Source organism: Rattus rattus, chromosome 8, assembly GCF_011064425.1.
Source record: "Rattus rattus isolate New Zealand chromosome 8, Rrattus_CSIRO_v1, whole genome shotgun sequence".
NCBI classification, from domain to species: domain Eukaryota; kingdom Metazoa; phylum Chordata; class Mammalia; order Rodentia; family Muridae; genus Rattus; species Rattus rattus.
The window spans coordinates 58,037,558-58,049,316 of NC_046161.1; the positions used below are offsets into that span (position 1 = coordinate 58,037,558).

Sequence of the window (11,759 nt, forward strand, 5' to 3'; positions counted from 1 at the left end):
CTGAACAAGGCGCCTTTGCTACTGACGGGCAAAACACCATTTCAACCTGCTCCAGACATAGCCTAGAGCTGTCCACATGGCAGTGTAAGGATTACGTCTCTGACCTGGATAACTCAGGCTGTAAAGCTGCTGTTACTGGCCTCGAGGCCTGGGTGGGAGAGGAGGTGAACAGTGGCCTTAGACACCACTCCTCTGCTTTCAAATCTCCTGGACATTTACAGAGGAAGGTCCAGACACCGAGCTTGGCTGACCCAACTGCTTGGCACCATCCTTCCCGACTCTGGCCTCTCCCATTTCCTCACTGTAGCCACCCTGAGCTGCCCTGGCTCTCCCAGACACTAGCCCTCTCCACGCTGTCTGGCCTGCACTCTACACAGTCTCCTACCCCACTCCCAGCCTCTTCTGCCTCCATGATGGCCAGCTAGAGTATTATCTCTTCTATGAAACCTTCTGATGATCAGAGAATGGCTGCTCTCCCTCTAGGCTCCAAAACAACACTCCGTGACCTTAACCAGGCTGTCTCTCTCAAGGACCCCTCTATGCCTCTGGACAGTTCACAGACAGGACTTCATCTCTGTGACTTGCGAGGCCCAACACGAAGTCAGTTCTCCAAAATCAAATGCACACTCAGGGGCCAGGCTCCCTGTCGACCCTCAAGCTGGACAGTGTAATCAGCACCACTTGAACCACACCAGCCTAGGTTCCAGGTAAGGAAAATCAACTCCTAGAGATTGCTCCACAATCCGGTCCCTGGTGCAGTGGGATGGGAGTAGCCAGGGTCATTTTGTTGAGCACATGGTGCTGTAATAGGCCCTGCTGCTAACACAGGTTAAACACAGGCAAGCCTGTGTGCTACATGGCACGCTCCAGAAGAGAGCATAGGAATAGACTAGACCAGAATAGCTCCCGGTGTCCCACCTTGGGAAATGCCTTAACACAACCCAGGAGCCCAGGTATGAGCTTAAAATTCTCCGACACCTTGGTTCCCAATGCGGAGACCCAGGTGAGCCAGCCCTGGGTCCGTCTAGGGACACCCTACACTTTAGGGGCCTCACACACACCATGGTTATGTTTCATACTGCACTTCACATTCTAGGCAATTCTCTGCCTGATCCTCTTGCACCTTGTGTCCTGTTTGTGCCTGTGAGTACACCTGCTGTCTGTGGGAAAGTCCGCCCTTAGATGTTGGACCTGGAAGAGGTGACGCAGGCCTGACACAGCCCTGTCCCTTGACCCTGTACATGCAAGTAGGAGAGCTAAACCCCGTTCTCCAAGCATGAACCCCTTCTCCACAGCCTGGTAAGCAGCCAAAGGCTCCAGGGCCCATATCCAGGTCATTTTGTAGCCCCGAGCTTCTGGCAACAGCCAAGCCAGCTGCTGGTAAAACTTCAGGAGGACAGCATTCCAACCCTGTCCCCAAGAAAACACCAGCAACAATAAACAGCACACACTTAGAGGCAGCTATCAGTCACAAACTGTGAGTCACAGGGCTCTGCTTGGGGATCTCACCCATCCCCCACCCAGAGCACTGATTCATCAGAGTTTGTTTTCAATGCTATTATTTTTAGTCAGCCAAACAATGTTTTAAATGGCCCTAAGTAGGGGGAGGGGTAAGGGGGACAGAGTGGAGGGCACCTGAAGAACATCAATTATTTTTCTAACAGTCCTCAAGAACCCCAGCCAATAAGTGGCATGGCTTGGCACTTTGGGGGTACAAGTATTGGAAAAAGATCCTTGCCTTACATGAACTGCCATTCTTCCAGATGGAGGGCTATGAGACCAGGGATCTCCAGGGTGCCCTGCTGGTGCCATCACCAAATGTCCTTCTTGAGAAAGAAAAGGTGTGTTTACTGAGCACCTACTATGAGCTGCACACATGGACTAGGTACCCACGCCATCTTAGCTCACGCTTATGTGAGGTTGGTAGTGCTACTCCCATTTTTCATACAGGAGAACTGAGCAAAAGATATGACCAAGGCTACCTCCTCTCTGCTTTGTTATAATGTCCTGGCTTCCTCTCCCACTCCACAGGTGATATGTGACAAACACATTAGGGAACAGAGAGTGGCAGTCCACCTCGAGTCAGGGCCTGGGCAAGCTAAGAGTCTCTACCAGAGAGGCATGGGAGCAGAGACATCCAGTGTTCTGTCTGCCTTAGCACTCTCGGTCTGACACTTGTAGCTGGGGAGAAAAAAAGAAGGAAAGAAAAAGATACAGAGTTAGAAAAGAAAAGGAAAGGAAGAGAAAGGGAAAGGGAAAGGAAGGAAAGGAAAGGAAAGGAAAAGAAAGGAAAAGAAAAGAAAAGAAGGAAAAAAAGAGCTCTTTCTGGATCCATTACTCCACATTTGGGCTCAGCCCAGAGGTGATTTTTTAAGGAAAAAATGCCTTTTGGCATTTTTGAGCTGTGACAGCGTCAAAACAGACCTTTAAAAAACACACACCCAAAAAGCAATAGTATTGTCAAAAGTTGTCAAAAGCTTTTAAACACCACATACATACATACACACACACACACACACACACACACATACCACACATACACACACACACCCGCACACATACCACACATATACAACACACACAAACACACACACACACACACACACACACACACCAGGGCCCCTCTGGGCCACAATTGGCTCAGGAATGGGCAATACAGAGCTTGGCAGCTGGAGCAGTCAGATGGGTAACTGGTTTCCAAGGCAAACCTGTATGCTGCTTTCTAAACAGTACTCGCCCCAAACAAACGCCCAGTGGAGCACAGAGAACTTGCCAGATGCGAGTGGGGAAAGCCTTGGGACACAGAAAAAGAATGAACTCAAAGAAACTCGTTTTCCATTTCCTAGACGGGGCTCACACTTGTAAGCTCCCTCTGCTTGCGTAATTGGAGGTAGTGTCTGTCTTTGTATAGACACTTGAAAATAAATGAAGGAAGCTTCTTGGGTAAACACTGACATGAGCAAACATTTCCACAGGTACCTGCTAGAATGCCCACCTCTTGTAGTTAACCGTTTTTAGGCATCTGTGGTCATTAAAGTCAACTTCCTGCTCCAAGAATAGCCAAAAATAGCAACAAAGGAAGGCAAACCGCTCGCTGCATCTGAAGACACACGGTCTCCAGGCTTCATCCTCACATCGGGTATTTTTACACGCCTTTGTAGTTCAGGTTTGCCGATTTAGACGAGGGTGGCGAGGGGGCCGGGAGGGCAAGGGGAGAGGACAACAAAATTAAAGACTGAGCCACAGAGCTGTTTACTCACTTTATAAATTAATTGGCACCGGACTGATGATAATTAAAGAAGATTCGTGATTCAATTAATGAGCCAGTTGTACGTCAAAAAAAGAACTTCTAAATCGGGGCTAGCGAGATGGTTCAGTGGGTAATTGGTGCCTGACACCAAGCCTGTCCACCCAGTTCCTGACAACCAGGGATCCACACAACCGACAAGTGGTCCTCCGACCTCCGCTTCTGCACCTGTGGCACATGCCCGACCACCACCACCCCCGCAGAACAAAGACAGTACAATTCTTAAATGGCTTCAGAAATTTCTAGAATGCTTATATGAAAATCAAAGCAGAGTCCCGGGAGCCCTCCACCAGAACTTGCTACCTAGACTATCTACCAGCTGAGAACAACTGAGAGGCAGAGAAATTAAGTGACCTGCCCCCAGATCACACAGAGAATCAAAAACAGAACGAGGTTTAGAACCCCACCCCCCTATGTCTGTCATGCCTGCTTCCAAAGCAAGCTCTGACCCAGTGCATTAAGGAAGTCTTCTTTGATAGCATTTATGGAGTCTGCTAAACAAACTTTTAGCTGCGTCCAGAATTAGCCAGGCTTCTTAATTAATGGCTTCTACTGTGTTTTCAGTTTAAACTGAGTCTCCCTGTCAAAACATCGTGTGTGTACCAGTGTGCTACTGTGGCAGTCAGTTGTTCACAGCAGGGGCCTCAGACACGCCACTGAGGACAGAGGCGCTTGTCCTGCAGATACGATATTTCTCACACTGTTAAGGAAGTCAACACAGAATAATGTGTACACTTTCTCTCTCAATAACACACACACACACACACACACACACACGAGAGAGAGAGAGAGAGAGAGAGAGAGAGAGAGAGAGAGAGAGAGAGAGAGAGACTGACTTTGTTAGCAGTTAATCTATTTCAGAGTTTGAGGGGAGTGGTTTCTTAGCACCAAGCAAATTCTATTTACAAATTATCTGGAGATAAACATACACAACGTCTTACAGCTCCCGTGTTTGAGCAGCTGGCAGGTAGGAAGGTGCTGAGGGAACCAGAGGAATTAGCCCTCTTCCTCATCATGTCACCCAGGGCAGGGAGCGAACACCTGCACGGTATACTAAAGGAAACAACAATAAACTAGACAAGGCCTCCTAGACGCTTCTTTGCTGCAGAAACCACACTCCTGAACTGGGGAGTGAGCTCAGGGAGCAAAGGCATTTGCCACCAAGCCTGACAGCCCGAGTTTGATCCCCAGGACCTACGTGGTAAAAGGAAATAACTGGTTCACTCACACTGTACTCTGACATACATGTGCATCCTGTGGCACATGGTACCCCACACATACAGACACACAAATATGTAATAAATAAAGAGCTCCCCAGGCCAATTTGTTACTGTTTCTAGGAACCCCTGTGCTTGAGGGAAGATGGAGAGGCTATACTGCCCCTTACCTCCTACCCCATGAGCAGCCTTGTATCCACCAAGACTATCAGACATGATTTAGGGAAAACAAATGGGGTTGTATCCTTGGGGGGGTTTTTGTGTGTGTTTAACTGCTGTCATAGTTAGTCTTGATTGTCAAGGTGATGAAATTTAGAATTACCATGAAAACAAAGCTCTGGGTATGTCTATAAGGGAATTTCTCAGTTGGGTTCACTGAGTTGAGGGGACCCACTCTAACTGTGGGCAGCAGGTGTCCTGGACTAAATAAAGTGAGAATCGGCATCCATCTCTCTCTGCTTCCTGACGGCGGATGTCATGTGACCAGTCACTCCAAACTCCTGCTTCCTTGATAAACTGTCACCTGAGCTGCAAGTCAAATTAAGCCCTTCCTCCCTTTTTCGCTGCTTTTGTAGGTATCTTTTTGCACAATAACAAGAAAGACAGTTAATACATCAGTCAGTACAGAAAAGGAGATCGGAACAGACATTAACTAAATATTCAAGACCCTGTTGCTTTCCACCTTGGAAATTTGACTCTAAGAGAGGGCTTCTGGGAGACGAAGAGCCAGGGGGATACCATAAGAGAATATAGTCTCATTTCAAATGAGCAAGCCCCGCCCAGCCCTATTTATTCCACCGAGGCACACCAAGAATAATAGCTGTGCAGAGCACCAGATGGCATTAAAATCGCCTAATAAATTAATGGGTGGAAATTAATAGTCATTCAGTCCATCAAATTCTGTTAATTTTATTTCCATTATAATACAGCAGCAATTGCAAGTTTGCATTATTAAACCAATATTTATTTTTCAAAAACTCATTTTAATTAGAGTCCTGATGTGATAAGCTCAAACCTAATTCTCTCCATTGTCATCAACCTCTTGCAAGTCTCATCAAAACTAAACGATGATTCCACTCATCCATTTTTTTTCTGTCATTAAAATGGTCATTTAAATGTTTATGTCCAGGACCTTCAAGACGTTTCAGCAGGTAAACTCTCTTACTATGTACCTGATGGCCCAAGTTCAATGCCTGTAATTCACAGTAGAGAGAACGAACTCTCAGAGGTCATCATCTGACCTTAACATATAAGCTATGGTACGCATGTACCCTCACTCACAAACAAAGTAAAAATAACTTTTTGAGATGGTAGAAAGATAGCTAGGCCATTAAGAGCGCATGTTGCTCTAACAGAAGATGGGGGTCAGGCTCCAGCAGCAGGGGGGATGTCTCACAACTGTCACTCTATCTGGGGGTGACGCCCCTTCTGGTCCCTGTGAACCCTGCACTCACATGCATATACACACATGCACATAAATAAACAAAGCACTTTAAAGTGTTTACGTCCTTGCAAAGACTTCTAAAAGACATCCTAGTAAAGCTTCTAATGTCTTTTCAGAAACTGGGGTTAATGGAATTTTTTTCCCCCAGCATGTCATGAGAGACGTGAAAAGCCAAGTCATACCAAAAGTAAGGTGAGCACCCATAGGCCCCTGCTAGAGTTCCTGCTCCCACTGAGAAAACCTGAATTTCAGGTTTGTCACCACGCTAAGTTGCCCTTTACCTCAAAGAGAAAACACTTTAGAGTTGGGTCCTAGACAGCACTCAGCTCACAGGCCCTTCTGTGCAAGTGACAGGTAAGAGAGTCACAGCAGCTGTGTGCTTGGCAAAAGCCCAGCAGATAAAAGTGTCATGCAAGACAACTGTCCTCAGGTCCCAACACACGAACAAGCACACACTCACACAAACACAGACACACAACACGCAGACAGACAGACACACACACACACACACACACACACACACACAGAGGGTGGGGGAAATGTTTCAAGGAAAATGGGTAGAACTGGGGATGACAACGTTAAGCAAAAATCACACTGAGACATAGTGCGCCTTTTGACATATGCAGAATCTAGAGTTTTTAAAAATATGTGTAAGACATGAAACTAGAAGAGGGACTATAAGGAAACCAGCACCGGATGAGAGAGCAGGGTGTAAGGGTAAGTATGAGCAAAATACAGGACTCTACAATGTCACGAAGAAGTCTGGTTTGTACAACGAACATACACTAATAGTAATAAACCAAAGGCCAAGTTCCCAGGAGCTCCACACAGTCCAAACTCCTCGGACAATCACCCCAACCAGGTATCCAGCACACACCAACCTCCCACACACACATGCCGGTCCCACCCAGAGCACTGTTCCACCTCTGTCCTGGGGCTGAGTTCCTTGAGAGCGGGTGTCCAGCTCCTGCCAGTTCGGCAAGCACTTGATAAGTGAATAAGTCCCACCATCAAAGTGATGAACGAGGACACAGGGCAAACACACACACACACACACACACACACACACACACACACACACACACATCTCCCCAGCACATCTGCAAACACTCCTGGGGCCACACGTGCACACAACCAATCAATCAATCAATCAGCACATTGATACAGTACAGATGATTTTAAATCCAGGCAGGGACCTGAATTCCAGGGGTTGGGTAGGATTTATCTTCCCCAGAGAAAGCAGGTGGCTGCCACTGTTTGCTGTACTTCACAGTAAAGCACGTATCACACTCACCTTCCCCACAGCACTGCCAACCTCCAAAAATCCCCATCTTCTCAAACACATCTCTGCATCCCTCTCTAGGGCGAATAACACCGGGGCAGAGACCACATCGCATGAGTCTGGGTAATATCACTGAGTACACAAGAAACAATCCTATATTCCCTGATTAGAAACTGAGAGTAAAAGGCTGTCTGCAGAAAATATGGATGCAAACATTCTGCCCTGGGACCAAGCAGCAAAGGTCAAAGTTCCTGCAACCAGAGAATACTGACTCTGGTCAGCCCTCTAGTCAGCTATCTGCTGTTCTGCAGCACCTACACACACACACACACACACACACACACACACACACACACACACACACACACTCCCCATCCCCCAACCCCCACCTCCGTCTTGATGGGTTACATGCTAAGAGGAGGCTTGTTGCCAACGGTTTACACCACAGTGATTGGCCTGAGACCTATCAGGCATTATCTACAGCCTAGGTGTTTCTGTCCCCAGAAGCTATTACAAGTAAAGATACTTTTCCTCTCTCCACTAGTTGAGGGTAGTCTAACAAAGTCCCTGGAGGCCCCAGGAGGAGGTCATACTACAAAGGGAGTGAACAAAGGAGGAAGGAAAACTTCCTACCTTCACCTCTTGATTTTCCCTCTGGACTTGGTGCTCTGTAACCAAGATCCCTTCTAAACCAGAGAGACCTTCCGCTTGATCCAGTGAGGGCTAACCCCTGTGCTGACCTGTCTCTCGCAAAGGTGGGTGCTTCAGCTTCCCTTTAGGAACTGGAGAGGGAGACACCTGTGTCTCCTCTCAGCTGCTCAAGCAGCGGGGAGTGGGCTGTTGGCATGGCTCTGCCCCACCCCTGCCAGATCTGAGATGCCCCGCTCTCTGCTCTGTGGAGTAAAGCGAAACTCCCACACCTCTCTGTGAAGGGAAGCAAGCCTGTATCACGCCAGTTCTCCTGGTCACTGAATGTGCCTAAAGCTGGAAAAAAGAAGCCAGCATGGGGCAGATAGCTACCATAGCCAAAAGGTGCCACTGCTGCTCAAGATGTCTGTTTCACATCTCAGACAGAGAGTCCTCAAAGCCCAGCTCCAGATTTGACAGAATGTACTAAGGCACCCAATGTCCCGCCCCACACGAAGCGGGTGACTAAGTCACACACTTTCCTTTGTCTGCTTTCCAAAGCCCTAGTTCTCAAAGGCAGCAATGTGACAAGCAACACACAAGCCCTGGGCTTAGCAGACACAGGGATCGCACCAGCAGGAAGCCAACTAGTCGCCTCCCCAAGACGTGGCCTTTAGCTTTCTGCCCATGGCCAAAACAGCAGCAGCTGTTGCCAAGGGAGACAGGGTGACCCAGAGGCGTGGGCACAAAATCCAGGGATGGAAATCCACCTTTGTCTGGATCCACCCAAGCAACTGGGTCTCGCTAGTAGAGAAAAGATGAAAGAAAAGAATCCCAGGCCTGGGAGGGTAGGTCAGTAGCAGAGTGCTTGCCTAACATGCAGGAAGCCCTGGGTTCGGTCATCAGTTGCAGCCAAAGAACCAACGAACGAACACCCCGCTTCCTTACCTGGCCTCCTAGGCACACGCTGAAGGTACCCAGTCCTAGGAGGCTGGGAGCACAGGCATTAGCCTGAACTCTCAGTACCACACTAACTTTTACCTGCCCGTGAGGAAGCACAGCCTCTCCTCCAAGCTGACCCCAGCCCAAAGATTAACCAAGAGCCTTGCAGGCAGAAGAGATCCACTACCCACCCCAGACAAGGATCCAAAACAACCTGGGAGAAAGGGTACGCCAGATCTAGTCGAATGCTTTGCCTCTCTAAGTTCTGCACTTTGAAAGCAAGATCGTTCTAGACCTCTGTGCCTTTTCTGTGTTCCGGTTCTGTTGTCCTCCAGGCACGTTCCTGCCTTGTAAATTGTGAAACACTTTGCAGCTTCGAAGTTGATCGCTCTGGAGGAGGGCTCAGAACAGACAGCGCTTGGGCTGGGTGCACCCAGGCAGATTGGGAAAAGGCTGCGTCTCCAGATCTGACAGAGCCCTATGGAACTCAACCATCCCACTCCATCGAAACGATAAAGGAGAAGGGGAAACCCGAGAAAGCCACCACATCACACCAGGTCCCCTGAAGCCGGCTGGCAGAGGCTCAGAGGCCGAGCAGACAACACACGGCCTTCCCTCTTCAGTGGGATCCACCCACTCAGGTTTGGAGGTTGATAAGACTTTTATTTTTGTTTTGTTTCTATTTTTTTTAAGTCAGCATTCCCACCATATGTGGTGTTTGTTTCCAGGGAAGGCCAACCCTAGGTCCCTGTGGACAGACATTGTTTTGTGCCTTACTATCAGGGCTGGCAGCCCATACACAGCTGCCTTGAGCAGGTGGCCAAGGATGGAAGCTACCAGGACCCAGAACAGTGATGACCTCTACTAGTGTAGGTCCTGGGAGCCCTCTCCCCATCGCTCTGCAGCCAGGGACGTCCCCAAACATTCCCACCTGCCCCTCATCTGGAATCAGTCTTTAAAGGTGTGTGAGAAGGAAAAAACAAAACAAAACCAGAAGACTAAAGTGCTCTCACCCCATTGCCCAGACGCGACTATGCTCTAGAAGGCCTTGGGAGCGAAGTCACTGACCCCTTCCATCAGCCATCTGTGAGCTCCCGCCCGACTCCTCTAGCCCGATGGGAAGGATAAAGGAGGTCAGGACAGATGGCAAAGCGCTTTGGGAAAAGAGGCTCTACAGGAATGCAGGGCCGATAGGAGGCCAGCCCTAGGGTGTTTTGTTATCTGCCTGGAGCTGCCTGCTCGATTCTAGGCACCAGAATACTCTGGATTTAAAAGATCGCAAGCCAGCAGGGGTGGGGTGGGAAGAGGGAAAGCCCCTACTTTCTGCCACTTGTTTCTCCCGCTTCAAAGTCGGTGCTCTGCTCTCTAACTAAGTGCGTGCGTGCATGCGTGCACAGGGGGCGGGAGGCTGGCACAACCAAATCTAAAAATACTCAGTAAAAATGCTAATCCCAAGGCAAAGAAAGAGCGAAGAAGGAATCTGTCAATCAACGGGCTCCCGCTCCTCACCCACAGCTGTACCGACTGCATTCCTGTAGACGAGGAAAAGAAATGGGGGAACAGAGCTGAAGAAAAGAAAGGGACACACGCCACCACCTCCACGAGCCCGGGGCGGGAGGCGGCGGAGGAGGAGGGGCTCGGCCGGCAGAGCCGAACAAAGCGGGGCCTCCACTTGGAGCCCGAAGCCCCGAGAGTTAGGGGGCCAAGCTCAGAAGCATCCCCGCTGCCCAGGGGCAGCTGGCGATCGTTAAGGTCTAGAAGCCAAAATGCCGCACGGAAGCCTGGGCTCTGAGCCTGGACAAATCCGAAGGTTTTGTTTGGGGGTCCCTCCACCCACTCCACCCACTCTCCGTCCCCTACAGGCGCGCGCGAACACACACACATACACACACACACACACACACACACACACACACACACACACACACACACACACACCCTCCCTCCTTATCCAACCGGGCCGCGCTAAGGGGCTGGGCCGGCGCGCCCCCCCACCCCGCTGCTCTGGGACCCCACCTGGGGATGGTAATGCACTTGGTGTTCACGTTCTGCGTGGTGATGGCCTTCTCCAGCTCGTCCAACTGCCCCGTCTTCTTGAGCTTCTTCACCAAGCTCTTGACCGCCTTCTCGCACCACTTCTCCTCCTGCCCGTTCTGCTCGCCCTTCTTCCAGCCCAGCAGGCGCTTCACGATCGGGGGGGTGAAGGGCAGGATGGACGACATGGCTGGCACGGGAGGGTCACCGGCGCCCCCGGCGGGGCTGGACGCACTGGGGACGCCGGGGGCGCACAGAGGCAGCTCGGCCTGCGCCGCGCCCGAACTTCGCTTTTAACTCTGGAGAACTTGCCCAGGCGTCCCGGCCAGGACAGTGGCACTGCAGCTGCGGGGATCCGGAGCACGGCGGCGCCCGAGCGGCTCCACGCGGACCGACGGACTGACGGGCAGGCCCGGGACGCGCGGGGCGGAGGCGGCGGCCGCGAGACTCCGAGTGGCAGTAGAAAGTTTGGGTTTCCGCACGGGGTAGCTGTTTGGGTGCCGCCTCCGAGAAGGAAAGTCCAACCCCCAGCCAAACTTTGCTGGCCTGGATGGCTTTGGTGCGCAGATCCCTCCGCCTCTGCAGCGCTGCTGCTCCTCCTCCCCCTGCGATCGCCGCCTTGCAGGGCCGGCCAGGGCCGTGCAGCCGTGCTCCCCGCTCCTCTCCCGCCCGCTCCCAAGTCTACGTTTCACGCAGCTCCGCGTGCAGCCTCCTTCCCAGCGCTGTCGCCGCCCCCTCGCTGCTGGGGCTCCCCGCTCCTCCCCCGCGCCCTGCTCCGGGGAGGACCCGCGGCCTTCCCCGCCCAGCTCCGCCAAGCGCGCCCACGTGGGCCACCGGGCACGGCGGCCGTCAGCTCTGCCAAGTGCCGCGGGACCCGACTCCTGGGGACTCGCTGCCCCCAAGACG

At 51.0% G+C, this 11,759-nt stretch overlaps 1 protein-coding gene across 1 annotated transcript in view; it reads right to left on the minus strand.

Annotated features, from left to right (window-relative positions):
• Smad3 (SMAD family member 3) overlaps positions 1–11,550 on the minus strand; it is a 109,099-nt gene extending 97,549 nt beyond the window's left edge. The window contains exon 1 of the mRNA XM_032909354.1: positions 10,836–11,550. Coding sequence (XP_032765245.1) covers positions 10,836–11,041 — 206 coding nt within the window. The 5' untranslated portion in view covers positions 11,042–11,550. The remainder of the gene's footprint in view (positions 1–10,835) is intronic.
• Between the last annotated feature and the right edge of the window lie 209 nt (positions 11,551–11,759).